The 15,295-nt window shown below is 49.3% G+C and overlaps 1 protein-coding gene across 2 annotated transcripts in view; it reads right to left on the bottom strand.

Annotated features, from left to right (window-relative positions):
- Positions 1–15,295, bottom strand: part of LOC123758455 (chromatin-remodeling complex ATPase chain Iswi) — an 89,651-nt gene that overhangs the window by 71,600 nt on the left and 2,756 nt on the right. The window contains exons 2-3 of one of the 2 annotated variants that reach the window (XM_045742889.2): positions 14,151–14,377; positions 4,250–4,282 (exon numbers count right to left, since the gene is read on the bottom strand). In XM_045742889.2, the coding sequence (XP_045598845.1) occupies positions 4,250–4,282; positions 14,151–14,377 (260 nt within the window). The remainder of the gene's footprint in view (positions 1–4,249; positions 4,283–14,150; positions 14,378–15,295) is intronic. The other variant, XM_045742890.2, reaches the window with a different exon arrangement.

Raw genomic sequence — 15,295 nt, 5'->3', positions numbered from 1 at the left:
ACAGCAAGCCCCGCTCAGAGGGAAGAAAAAGCCCTGTTTTTTTTCAGAAAGCCCCTAAAAATGCCCCAGAGGGCCAACGGGGCCCAAGGTCCCCCCCCCAAGTCAGCCCCTCTCCAGCCCCAGGAACCCACACGGCAGACCCCGGGGCCAAGCTGTCCCCTCAAAGCCCCAGCCTCACAAGAAAAATCCAGGGCAGCCAGAAAAGTACTAAGGAAGGGAGCCCACTGGCAGACTCACACAACACGGCTGGAGGAACAGGCTCGAATGCCGTTGCTACCCCGGAAGGGGAATTCCCCGAGACCGCCCGAGTCTCGGGACCATCGAAGCCCCGACCCCGAACCCACAGGCGGTGAGGATCCAGATGCAGGGAGGAAGGGGGGGGGGGGGGACCAGACTAGACCACAACAACCAAAAACGGGGCAGCCTCTGGGCTTCCGGGGGAGCAAACAACCTAGTGCGTTGCCACCACCTGAACTCAACGTGCAACGCCTGTGCTGCCTGCACGGGCATAGTCAGCATAAGACTGAGTAACCGAGCCACAAACAAGCAACAAAACTTGCAGGACTCCAGGCCGAAGGTGTTACCGACCCCACAGGCAGCAGACGGAGGCAAAAACAATGAGTCACCCTGAGACAAGGGGACAGAGCAACCCTTGAACTTGCACAATGCGAGGGGGGGACTCCGGGGTCACATCCATCGGACCCACGCGTCCCCGTGGGAATTCCAAGGGTCCTGAGACGGAACTCACGCTCAGGGAAGCCCAGGCAGGGTACTGCTAACCGGTGCCCAAGTCTGCCAAACAACTTTCTAAGAACTGAACCCCTGGGACGTGTACATTCACGGGGACCTAGCAGGGAGAACCACCGGAAGAAGGAAGAGTACTCAGTACATACAAGGGGGGGGCCAAGAACCAAGGCAGACCCCCCACCAGGCAGGCAAACAAAAAGAAAAAGAAAACCCCGCAAGAGGACAGTGTGCCCAGGCGGAACAGAGCCGGCTGCTATGACAGGTGAAAAACTGTGCAGTACCCTGCACCCCTACCAGTACAAACTGTCCCCTACCCAAAGGCGAACAAGGGAGACAGAACACCCTAGCACACAAAGGGCGGCTGAAAACCAAGTAGTAAACAGCCTAGCAGAGGCAGAACCCAAGGAACGTGTGGAAGGTGGCCCCAAGTCCCAAGGGCAGTACTTACAGGGCACCTAGGGAAGGAAGCCCTAGGCGTATGCAGCCCAAGTACTGGAGAATCACTCCTGGCTCAGTGCTGAAACAACCACTGGAGCCAGAGCACATGACCAGTGCCTATAGCATCAGCCTCAGAAATGAGAGGTGGACTGCCGATCTGGGGCTCCCCCTTTCCCCTCCCGGGGAGGGGGAAGCTGCGCAGACAGCGGCTCGGCAACGTGAGATGTCATACTAGTTTGCTCGTTTCTGTTTGGGGAGTTCTATCCACTTGTTCGGCTTTTTGTAGCAATTTTCACCAGAATAGGGGGTTTGTTTTGGGACGCTTACCTTTCTGGGTGCCTGATCCGGTCGATGGGAGACAAAGAATGCTTCCAATCACACGGGGGTTTCTATAGGCCATTGCTCCTCGTGCCTCTTCTGAGGGGGCCAGGTATGGATGTATGTATGTGTACATATATATATATATATATAATTATGTATGTATGTATGTGTACATATATATATATATATAATTATATATATAATTATATATATATGTATATTAAATATGCACACACACCCTAGCAACTAAACTAGGCCAGTTTAACTGGACTATCAAATTGGCCAACAACTGGGTCATAATGATAACCCCTGAATGTTTCAACAGTTCAAACACCAGGAAGATTTACCACTACAGCTGTCCAAGGGGGGGACACAATACCAGAAGGGTCTAAACACTACAGCTGTCCAAGGGGGACAATACCAGAAGGGTCTAAACACTACAACTGTCCAAGGGGGGGACAATACCAGAAAGGTCTAAACACTACAACTGTCCAAGGGGGGGACAATACCAGAAGGGTCTAAACACTACAACTGTCCAAGGGGGGGACAATACCAGAAGGGTCTAAACACTACAGCTGTCCAAGGGGGACAATACCAGAAGGGTCTAAACACTATAACTGTCCAAGGGGGGGACAATACCAGAAAGGTCTAAACACTACAACTGTCCAAGGGGGGGACAATACCAGAAGGGTCTAAACACTACAACTGTCCAAGGGGGGGGACAATACCAGAAGGGTCTAAACACTACAACTGTCCAAGGGGGGGGACAATACCAGAAGGGTCTAAACACTACAACTGTCCAAGGGGGGGACAATACCAGAAAGGTCTAAACACTACAACTGTCCAAGGGGGGGGACAATACCAGAAGGGTCTAAACACTACAACTGTCCAAGGGGGGGACACAATACCAGAAGGGTCTAAACACTACAACTGTCCAAGGGTGGACAATACCAGAAGGGTCTAAACACTACAACTGTCCAAGGGGGGGACAATACCAGAAGGGTCTAAACACTACAACTGTCCAAGGGGGGGACACAATACCAGAAGGGTCTAAACACTATAACTGTCCAAGGGGTGGACAATACCAGAAGGGTCTAAACACTACAACTGTCCAAGGGGGGGGACAATACCAGAAGGGTCTAAACACTACAACTGTCCAAGGGGGGACAATACCAGAAGGGTCTAAACACTACAACTGTCCAAGGGGGGACAATACCAGAAGGGTCTAAACACTACAACTGTCCAAGGGGGGGACAATACCAGAAGGGTCTAAACACTACAACTGTCCAAGGGGGGGACAATACCAGAAGGGTCTAAACACTACAACTGTCCAAGGGGGGGACAATACCAGAAGGGTCTAAACACTACAACTGTCCAAGGGGGGGACACAATACCAGAAGGGTCTAAACACTACAACTGTCCAATGGGGACACAATACCAGAAGGGTCTAAACACTACAACTGTCCAAGGGGGGGACAATACCAGAAGGGTCTAAACACTACAACTGTCCAAGGGGGGACAATACCAGGAGGATCTAAACACAACAGGTATCCCATGAGGCCCAAGAAGTCATAATAATACTTTTACCATTAATCATTAACCCTTAGACAGTGGGCATCGCCATTTGTTGATTCACAGGGTAATGCGGCTATCATATTAAGATTTAAACAATTATTGTTTGGGTTTTACAGGTATGATGCAAATATGGATATAGAAGCTCTCTGTGGATGTAAATTAAGAAAAACAAGTGATAAAACAATCAGTGAAACAGAGAATAAATCAGGAAGTGTCAGCAAAATCGAGCACCAGTCACTGACAAGTGCCAGATGCACAGTTACACACCACCTACACCCACTCAAATGATAACTATTCACCTATTTTCATGTTTCTCTTATATTCTGCATACAAATTAATAATCCTATAATGAAAAACTATCTTCTGTAATTTTTTATTTTTTGTTGTGCATGTGCGAGCAAGATTCTTTCTCCATAGCCACTGTTTAAGGGTTAATGGATCACATAATTATTACACTAAGTATTGTACTGCAATTCCCTCATTGTAAATATAACAATTATAACTGACCATTAACTCCTAATTTTCATCTCGCTGATAAACATGAAAACTGGAATTTGACAAAAAATTTCAAAATACATATAAAAATAAAAAAAAGTAAAGAATAATGTAACAGTGAAATAGTACTCAGCATAAATACTTTGAGTGAAACTTAATATCTGGAAGCTGTGGGACATGCTATAACCAAAGACACATCTACATCATACAAGAATACACCAGAATAGTCTACATCAGCTTCATCTACCATATAGTCTTTTTATAGTGCCTATATTCATTGAATAAAAAAAAAGAATGCTGTATTGAAAATAATTTAAGTTGAGATCCTGCTGCACACTACCACTGGGGTGTGTATGTACCAACACATTCAAGTTTAATACGTGAATTGCCTAAATACTGAAAACACATTATTCCATTTAAAAGTAAATGGAATAAATGGGCCTCAACAGCACTTTCAGTTAACAGAGAATACATCTCCATCTTCCCGGCTCCGTATCTATGTTCTACAACCATTCCAAGAGAGAGAGAGAGAGATTTCCACCACCAGGTAAACACATGCTCCTGGACAAAGATTTTCAATTAGCCAAAAAAAAAGAGAGAGAAATATCAATCAGGAGTTGACTATGGCAATTCCTTTCTACCTTGCATATTAGGAAAAGGTGAGGTGACTTACTCAGGGTCTGTGGCTCTTAACTTCTTCATGCGGCTAGAAAGAGAAAGCAAAAATAAAATAAAATAATGCCACTTTGCCAATGAGATTCAAAAGCAATGGCAGTTTCAGGATGTCTTCCCATTTCAGATATTAATATAAGAAAAATTTATATTACATAACCATTTCCCTGTAAACTTCTCAATATAAACATTTATTTTGTTTTGACCAAGGTTATGTAAATTATCAAACTATGGCTCAATGTTTAAAGTAATATTTACAAATAATATTTTTTGAAAGAAAGAGCAATACCTGTATTATCTTTTTATCGAATGGCCGAGACTCGTTGACTAATACATCAGTATCATGTCATCTAATGCATCAGTATCATGTCATCTAATGCATCAGTATCATGTCATCTAATGCATCAGTATCATGTCATCTAATGCACCGGTATCATGTCATCTAATGCATCAGTATCATTTCACCTAATGCACCGGTATCATGCCATCTAATGCATCAGTATCATTTCACCTAATGCATCAGTATCATTTCACCTAATGCACCGGTACAATTTCCCCTAATGTGCCGGTATCATTTCACCTAATGTGCCGGTATCATTTCACCTAATGTGCCGGTATCATTTCACCTAATGCACCGGTATCATTTCACCTAATGTGCCGGTATCATTTCACCTAATGTGCCGGTATCATTTCACCTAATGTGCCGGTATCATTTCACCTAATGCACCGGTATCATTTCACCTAATGTGCCGGTATCATTTCACCTAATGTGCCGGTATCATTTCACCTAATGCGCCGGTATCATTTCACCTAATGCACCGGTATCATTTCACCTAATGTGCCGGTATCATTTCACCTAATGTGCCGGTATCATTTCACCTAATGTGCCGGTATCATTTCACCTAATGCACCAGTATCATTTCGCCTAATGCACCGGTATCATTTCACCTAATGTGCCGGTATCATTTCACCTAATGCTGGGTTCCTAAACTTGTCTCAGCAGATCCTCTGACAACTTCCCCATGATACTGAATGTTAATGTATGAACACTAATTCAGTGTAAAATGGTACTACTAATATAATGTCAACAGTTTAATAAAACTAGTGAAAGAATAATAGTGATATTTGGTAAGCATTAAGAATGTTTTAACCCTGACAACCCATTTTAAGTTTCCGTATGAAGGATGTGTATGTTTTGTGAAGTCAACTTATCAATTCACATGAATACTTGAAGATCGTGCTCCACATTAAGTCTGGTCCAGTGTTTAGTTTTCCCGTTCAACAGTGGAAAAAACTCACATAGTTAAGCACTAGGGAAAACCAACACAAACCCTCACAGCAACATCAACTGGAGCCGTTAGTCTCATTCATTTCAGACCACAACTTGGTCACGGGAAGTGTTTCTAATACAGCATTTACAAAAACGTAATTCACCAACTTAAGGTATGTTATGTCATCTGCCATAAATAAGATTGGAACGTCATCTGCAGATAAGAGATTTGCCTGCACTAGTTGCACCATTTGATGGGTTCTAGTACCCTTGCTATTGTCATTATCTTTGAACAGCCCTTCCCATGACTCATTTTATGCAGAATGATCTCAGTTTGTCCTTAAAAATCAACCACTGTAGTGAACCGACCTATAACAGATAAGTTCATTGGGTTTAAACATGAGAATATATCCTTCAAGCCCTGAACCTGTGTTGAGGTGATTCCCAGACACACATCTTAACCCAATCAACCATTATAGGACAAAAGCCAACCAAACCTGAACTCTACTGAATTCACTGGGAGGTTCTGGAAACCTTAACTTGTGCCTAACCAGGATTTTACAATTGGCCCAACTACACTCTGGCCTGTAGGTAATGGTGTTCACACCCTTATGCCCCTCCTTCAGATCACAAAGTAATCACAATGGTGTGACATACCAATGAGAAAATCATTTTGGGGGCAATGAAAGAAACCTAAATGTGGCCAAATTCAAATTCATCCAAATTCCAAGGAATGCTAACCTCCTTTAGCTTTAAAACAGAATTGTGGTCCTTGCAGAGACAGGAGTTCTCTGCTTAATACCAGACAAGCAAGTGAGCTGGATGGACATGGTATAACCCGGGGGTGACCTAAGCTGCTATCTGCTGGCATTTTAGGGATACTGGCACTTTGATGCAGGAGAACTACCACAAACTTCGAAGGCACCCAATGACGTGCCAATATACAAAATGAAACAACATGGGTCCAAAAGCTGCAAATCTCATCTTAAAAAATTGATAAAATTCTGCAAAAAACCAGCGTTGAATGTAATGAAATGCCATTTTCTGGGTGAGACCCAGAGGCTTCCCGGAGCTTTACCGGCCGATATGCTAATGTCAGATTTTGGCATCAGTCATGTGTATGGAGTTCTAGGGCCTACCGGGGACCACGAGCCAGAACCTGGCCCCCTCAGAGAGGCAAGGGGAGCAATGGCCTATAGAAACCCCCGTGTGGTTGGAAGCATTCTATGTCTGCCATCGACCGGGTCAAGTATCCAGAAAGGTAAGCATTCCAAAACAAACCCCTATTCTGGTGAAAATTGCTACCTAAGCCGAACTAGTGGAAAGAACTCTTCAACAGAAAACAAGGAAACTAGTATGATGTCATACGTCACTGCGCCGCTGTCTGCGCAGCTCCCCCCTCCCCGGGAGGGGGAAGGGGGAGCCCCAGACCTCCCACGCCGGCTATCCACCCATCAGTTCTGAGGCTGGATGTCAAAACACGCGAAAAACGCCGACCGGAGGGAGGGAGGGAGGGTTGCCGGGGAGCCTCCGGGTCTCACCCAGAAAATGGCGTTTCATTACATTCAATGCTGGTTTTCTGGGGGGAGCCCCGTCGGCTCCCCGGAGCTAACTACCCACAGAGGAAGATCAAAGGGACAGAACCGGGAGGCTGACACCACGCACCCCCCAAGGAGGCGAGACAACCGGCAGCAAACGCCAACCCAAGGCGCCACAGCCCCGAAAATCCCGGGAACAACACGAGAACCACGAGCAGCAAGGCCCCTGCACGAACACCAAAAATCCATGCCCGAAAGACCGCAAGGCCACGTCGCCCAGACGGCAGCGAGAGCAGCGAAGCCACGAACGCCACAGGCATGAGGGAAGAACACAGGCAGCTTAGCCGCAAGAACACGGCTGACCACCCGGGACACTATTACCCGCGAACCGGGAAGAACAGAACCGGATCAATGCAAAACGCGCTCCGGACCCAAACGCCGTGGCACGCAAACAACAGCGGAGGGCCGCCACTGAACACAAAAACGACACACCCCCGGCCCGACCAACGAAGCACCAACAAACTCTGGACCCCTCCAGAATGCAGCAGCCCCACCCCGCGCCAGAAAAGATGGAGACTGCTGCTATCAAACAACCAAAACGCTAAAACCGAAGGAGCAAGAAAACTCAGCGACTCGACCCCCAGAGGCAAAGGCCCAAAGGAAAGAGCCGACGAAAAAACACACCGGAACCGAAGGGGCACTACCAACCGAGGAGAAGACAAAGCACGCTGACCAGAGACCAGGATGGTGCAAGCGGCGCACGAACAGGCCGGAGGTGAAACGACGCACAAGACAGCTGACTAACGGTGCAGAAGCAACACCAAGACCGAAAGCAAGCTGAAGCGGCTCCGCCTGCGCCGCACGAAAAGAGGCGACAGTATGTGGCAAGACGACGGCCCCCAACCCCCACTAGAAAACCAAGCCGAGAGTAAACCAAGCTAACAAGAGTAACCACCTAAGAAGGGACAGGAAAAGGAAGGACCGCCAAAATACCCCATACTGCCGCCAAGAGAAGCACGCAGGTGGGACACCTACCACGAAGCCACCCGACCACCAACCGGGGGCGAGACCACGAGGCAGAACATAAGCAGCCCCGACAAGGCCCCTCCGAGCCCAGGAAAAAGGCGGAGCCGCGAGAAGATCTCGGGCGCGACCACCGAAACCCAGGCGGCACAAGGAGATGGAACGTCTGCCGAACAGAAAAACTCCCCAAAGCATGCAAGCCCGCCAGGAGTTCAGAAACGACGGGTCCGACGCGAGACATCACAAGACCCCCCCAAGAAAAAAAAAAAAAAAAAACAACCGGCAGGGCAAGCTAGGAAACCAAAGAAGGCGGAAGGGTCGCCGCCAGAACAGGACCCGAACCAAGGGGCACGAACAACTGCAATAGACCGAGACAAAGAAGCACATCACAGGACACAGGCTGACCAACGCCTAAGAACACACGCAGAACATCCCTGCTGCAGAGGAGGCAGGAAGAAAGAGCAGAAGCACAAAAAAACCCAGGAGAACAACCAGGGGTGGACAAGCAGGCAGGGACAAAAACCCCACGCAATCCCCAGGCACAAAACGGCAGCAAAGTGCCACTCCACAACCGGACACAGGAACAAGGACACGCCACCGTGAAACACGGTACCAATGCACACGTGCAGCAGCAGCAACAGGCACCACTGCAACACGTAAATAGCACCTCCCCTCTGCAAAGGCAGAGAACGGAGCAGGCAGACCCCAGACAGGGCCAACGGAGACACGACAAAACCCTGCAGGCCCAGAAACCTGCACCAGGCGACTGACGGCGGAGAAACCCCGCTCGATACCTGCTGGATGAGGTACTGGGAGCTCTTTTACACCTGAAGCCCGGCCCAAGGTCAGGCTAGACCGGCCAGAGGATGGCCCACCAGGCAGCTACTAGGAGCAGTCCACCGGCCCACATACCCCCACAACCAGGACGGGCCGGAACTGCCATACGAAAACAGGCCAGTGCGCCCTGGAAGTCCACGGACGAACCAGCAAGAAGGCTTATACTCGCAAGTAGGTCGTGTAACAAGCACAGACCTCTGATGGTAATACAGTGTTCCCCAAAGGTGCCAATAGCACCACTGCACTCCACTGGTACTATCCCGCAAGTTCTACCAGATAGGCGGGACCCAAGAGCCAGAGCTCAAATCCTGCAAGCACAGCCAGGAGCCTTACCAGGTGAGTACAGAACCAACCCTACAACCCCCACACCTCACAACATTAAAAAAGGAGGGTCCCCTGAATGACTCCAGCATGGGTTGGACATGCACATGAGGGGGACAGGAAGGGGTGATAAAGGGACAGTCACTGGTGTGCGAACGGTCTCAGTCGTACAAAAATATACCTAAATAAAGACAGGTATATAAACACCGCCGCATCCAGCGCCCGGCCAAAAGACGCCAGACCGCAGAAACTCACCTGGCGAATGGTGGCACGAACTTGACACGACTCAACCGTGCCCAGAAGAACTTGGGAGCACCGCCAGGTGAAGACGCCAGAGCCGGACCCTGCCGGACCCTGCCGGACCCGCAGGAGAGCAGGGAGAGGCGAAGGAGGCGGTCCACACCCATGACACAGGGAAAACCGCTGTGTCCTCCCCACAACTGGGAACCAGGACACCCCCGGCGTGAAGGGGCACATACCGCAGCCAGGGAGAAGAACGAGAGGCGAAGCACTGTAGCAAAAAAGGACGCAAAACACCAGCACTGAAACACCGCCCAGACCAAAAACTCCACGGCGCATGCGCATAACACGCTGGCCGAACCGCACACCCTCCCTGCGGGAAGGCGCCAGCCAGGACTACTGCACAAGAAAAGTAGCCAAAAGAGGAAGCAGGAACAATAAAACCGGCCAAAGAAGCAAAGAGCCCAAAAAGGAACCCAACCGGGCGACAAGTAGCCCAACCGGGCGACAAGTAGCCCAACCGGGCGACAAGTAGCCCAACCGGGCGACAAGTAGCCCAACCGGGCGACAAGTAGCCCAACCGGGCGACAAGTAGCCCAACCGGGCGACAAGTAGCCCAACCGGGCGACAAGTAGCCCAACCGGGCGACAAGTAGCCCAACAGGGCGACAAGTAGCCCAACAGGGCGACAAGTAGCCCAACAGGGCGACAAGTAGCCCAACAGGGCGACAAGTAGCCCAACAGGGCGACAAGTAGCCCAACAGGGCGACAAGTAGCCCAACAGGGCGACAAGTAGCCCAACAGGGCGACAAGTAGCCCAACAGGGCGACAAGTAGCCCAACAGGGCGACAAGTAGCCCAACAGGGCGACAAGTAGCCCAACAGGGCGACAAGTAGCCCAACAGGGCGACAAGTAGCCCAACAGGGCGACAAGTAGCCCAACAGGGCGACAAGTAGCCCAACAGGGCGACAAGTAGCCCAACAGGGCGACAAGTAGCCCAACAGGGCGACAAGTAGCCCAACAGGGCGACAAGTAGCCCAACAGGGCGACAAGTAGCCCAACAGGGCGACAAGTAGCCCAACAGGGCGACAAGTAGCCCAACAGGGCGACAAGTAGCCCAACAGGGCGACAAGTAGCCCAACAGGGCGACAAGTAGCCCAACAGGGCGACAAGTAGCCCAACAGGGCGACAAGTAGCCCAACAGGGCGACAAGTACGAGGAGCCGACAGACGTTCCAATAACGCGGGAAGTAGCGAAAAACCTTCCCGTACCCTCGAGAACACAGAAGCCAACACTAGTCCCGAAGGCACACGAAGGCGCAGGCGCACCCGAGATCAGAAGTCACGCAGAACCCCATCGAACGGGGAAACATGACAAAAACACCGTCCAAAAAAGGGGTGGGAGGAAACATCCACCCACAGGACGGAACCAACCGACTCAAAGGCCAAGGAACCGAGCCTGGGGAGGGGCCGACGTCCAACAGCACGTACGGCGAGTGGGGAGGAAAGACCCCACTCCGCGTAACCACAAGCCCCGCCTAGAGGGGGATAAAAAACCCCACGGGGTCTAACGGGGCCAAGGCCCCCCCAAGTCAGCCCCTCCCCAGCCCCGGGAACCTACACGACAGGCCCCGGGGCCGAGCCGTTCCCCCAAAGCCCCGGCCGTACCAGAAAACCGGGGCAGCCGTGAAAACACTAAGGAAGGGAGCCCACTGGCAGACTCATACAATACGGCTGGAGGAACAGGCTCAAATCCCCCCGTCACTACCCCGGAAGGGGAATTCCCCGAGACTGCCCGAGTCTCAACACCAAAAACCCCGCCCCGAACCTACAGACGGTAAGGAACCGGATGCAGGCAGGAAGGGTGAACCAGGGGAAAGACAAGGGGGCGTGGATGGAACCGAAGCAACCAACACCCCCAAGTCCCAAAACGAACTACAACGGGGCAGCCCCGGGGCTCCCGGGGAGGAAACCACGAGAACGTTGCCACCACCAAGGCTCAAGTGCAACGCCCCTGCTGCCCGCACCCGCTTTGTTAGCACAACTGGGTAACCGAGCCACAACGAGCAACCAAACTCGCAGGACTCCGGGTCGAAGGTGTCACCGACCCCACAGGCAGCAGACGGAGGCAAAACAGAGAGTCACCCAGAGACAAAGGGTGAGCAACCCTCAAACTCGCTGGAAGCGAGGGGGGGACTCTGGGGTCACATCCATCGGACCCGCGTGCCCCCAGGGGTTTTCCAGGGTCCCGAGCGTTTACTTTAAGAGGACTCGCGCTCAGGTAATCCCAGGCAGGGTACTGCTAACCGGCACCCAAAGCTACCAAACAACTTTCTAAGAGCTGAACCCCCGGGACGTGTACACTCACGGGGACCTAGCAGGGGTACCACCAGAAAATACTCAGAACACAAGGGACACAAGGGGCAAGAACGAAGGCAGACCCTCCCACCAGGTAGATGAACAAAAAGAAAAAGAAAACCCCGCAAGAGGACAGCGTACCCAAGCGGAACAGAGCCGGCCGCTATGATTGGTAAAGACAAGCTGCACAGTACCCTGCGCCCCACCAGTGCAAACACTGCCCCTTACTCTAAAGCGAACAAGGGAGACAGAACACCCGAGCACACAAAGAGCGGCCGAAAACCAAGCAGTAAACGGCCAAGCAGGGGCAGGACCCAAGGAACTTGTGGAAGGTGGCTCCAAGCCCCAAGGGCAGTACTTACAGGGCACCTAGGGAAGGGAACCCTAGGCGCATGCAGCCCGAGTACTGAAGAATCACTCCCGGCTCACGCACCACCTAGAAAACAGACACCACACTCTAGGTACAGTGCTGAAACAACCACTGGAGCCGGAGCACATAACCATTGCCTATAGCATCAGCCGAAGAACTGATGGGTGGATAGCCGGCGTGGGAGGTCTGGGGCTCCCCCTTCCCCCTCCCGGGGAGGGGGGAGCTGCGCAGATAGCGGCGCGGTGACGTATGAAGTCATACTAGTTTCCTTGTTTTCTGTTGAAGAGTTCTATCCACTAGTTCGGCTTAGGTAGCAATTTTCACCAGAATAGGGGTTTGTTTTGGAATGCTTACCTTTCTGGATGCTTGACCCGGTCGATGGCAGACATAGAATGCTTCCAACCACACGGGGGTTTCTATAGGCCATTGCTCCCCTTGCCTCTCTGAGGGGGCCAGGTTCTGGCTCGTGGTCCCCGGTAGGCCCTAGAACTCCATACACATGACTGATGCCAAAGTCTGACATTAGCATATCAGCCGGTAAAGCTCCGGGGAGCCGACGGGGCTCCCCCCAGAAAAGTGACAAACATCAGACAAGACAAAAGTCTGGGCAGACTGCATAGCCTATTTCAGGATTACCAAAATATTTTTGACAGTACTTGGTAGGGCACTGGTACACAGCTTGGAAAAACAAGGAGATTGAAATGGTGCTTCAGTGGATAAGAAAATACCTAAGCAAATACCAGCAGGGTTCCACAAGGACTAGAATCTAGCTTTTTTTTTAATCTATATACAATGCAACCTCATTTTGCCAATATCTCCAGATGTAATGCACACTTTCCAGGCACTACTTACTCACCAACTTCACCGAACAAGTGTTTGGCGAGATGGGGGATGTGCAAATTTGCTTTGAAAGCAAAAAGCCAGATAGGTTAAAATGTAAATTTTGCTCAGTGAAACTGCCCTATGAATTTAGCCCACTTAGCCTGGGAAATATTTTTATATGAGTGGTCAGTTATAATTTATTGCTTGAATCACATTTTTAAAAAATTTCATATATAAATGAAACATTAGGAGAGACAGGCATGGCAATGTACTTTCATTGCCTGAAAAATATTGTATCATAAATACCTCTTGAAAGCATTTCCAGTTGCTACGAATCCCTCACTCCAATGAATTGGGGGCTGATCCCATACAGTTTGCCGTATTGAGGTTGTACTGCACATTACGTCATCTATAGTGGATAGATTTCTACTTCCCATTTTTGTGGATAACTAAAAAAATTGTGACCAACACAGTGGATGACAGCAGAAGAAAGTACAGGAAGACCTGGACAAAAAAGAATAGCCATACAAGTGGCTACAAAAATTAACAAGCAAGTGCATAATAATACAGCAGAGTGTGAGAACACTGATCACTCGCTAGGAAATGTTTCTGGAATTGGATAAAGAAAAAATACCTGGGGTTTAATATCATACCAAAGAGATAGCATCAGCTGACTGCAAATTTGGCCTACAAAAGAAATGCTTTCAGGAATCCAAATAAGGAGTTATTCAGGATCTTGTATACCACATATGTCATATAAGCCCCAGAGGTATGTCACTAGCTAGTAGCAGGGTTCAAAGTTATGAGTTAATAGGAAAGACTTAAAGGAATTAAACCTTAAGTCTCAAGTGGTAAAATATAAAGATGGGGAGGGAGGTAAAACTAAGTACAGTACCTGAATAAGCCATATGCATTAGAATTAATTTTTTTTTTTTCCAGTGACAGTAGTGAACAAATGAAATGCACCAAGAAACTTAGTAGAGAAAGGACTCTGTCCATAGCTTCAAATGTAGATATGACAACCCAACAGGTTTAGCAACCTGTGCACCAGTCAACTGAATATTGAGAGGCAAGACCAAAGAGCTGATGTTAAACTCCAGCAAAACTTACTAGCTGAATACTCACTCGCCAATCATCGAAGACTTGTGGTTGTCTGATTTCTTTGGGCGGCCAGGTTTACACTTCAGGGGAGAAGATGGGGTCTTATCTCTGGCACCAACCATGAAATGAGAGAAGATCTCTGTTTGCTTGAGAAGATAGTCAAACCTCTTTGACCGATCGGTTTCCATTTTGTTCTCATACTCTCCACCCGCATGGCTAGACGATGTTGTCTCCGCTGACGATGAATCATTCTGCAACAATGTATCAAACTAAACAAATAGTTAAAGATATACAGGAATGTTGTGATATAGGTATAAATTACATTCCAATTAAACAAAATCTAGCACTGAATTTCTGGTCATTCCACAGTAGCTCCCCCGATGCTACAACCTGGAAATGTCAAGCCTTGTAATGCACACCAGGCCTCTAGCAACCTACGAGCACCTACCAGGACCAAAATATGCCTCCCCCCCCCCTTCTGAAGAGGCTTAGAAAAACTTGGGTATCAAAAATCATCACAGAACCAAACGTTCCCTGACCATGGAACAGCTTCCCACACCAGTGGAGAGAGTGTGATAATGGATATGGGAAAGTGAACTTCAAGGTAATGTACCCAAACATCGATGGGATTACAAATAAAGCAAGTGAACTGGACGAAAGGGCACAAGAAGAAAACTCAGATGTGATAGCCTCACAGAAACGAAATTGTCAGGCATTATAACAAATGCAGTGTTTCTGCAGGACTATTATATAGTAAAGTGTCACGGTAATCTCTCTAGTAAGAGATTCGGCCTGCTCCCTCATCATCTATTCTATCATATCACGTCTATATATTCAAGAACGCAGCCACAAGAGCAACAACTACCACTTTCCAGACGTCTAGACAGTACCACCAGTCTCTCCCCTACACCACGGCCCGTCACCCCCACCTCACCTGTTCGCTGGGAGCTCACGCCATCAGCCGAAACAAGCAGTTAACGTGAGTCGGTTCCTAGTTATCCACGACTACCAGCGCCACCTGGATGGCCGCCATTCCATATATACTGTATAGGGCAACCTAGCCCCACCACGATTCAGATTACTCTCGAGTGTTCTACTGAGTAGACCTGTTGACATACCCCGGTGTGGGAACAGAGTTATTCAGTCTGGCTCACAGTATTCTAACACCA

Source organism: Procambarus clarkii, chromosome 11 (assembly GCF_040958095.1).
Source record: "Procambarus clarkii isolate CNS0578487 chromosome 11, FALCON_Pclarkii_2.0, whole genome shotgun sequence".
Classification (NCBI taxonomy): Eukaryota; Metazoa; Arthropoda; class Malacostraca; order Decapoda; family Cambaridae; genus Procambarus; species Procambarus clarkii.
This window is presented reverse-complemented; position numbering and strand designations above follow the sequence as displayed.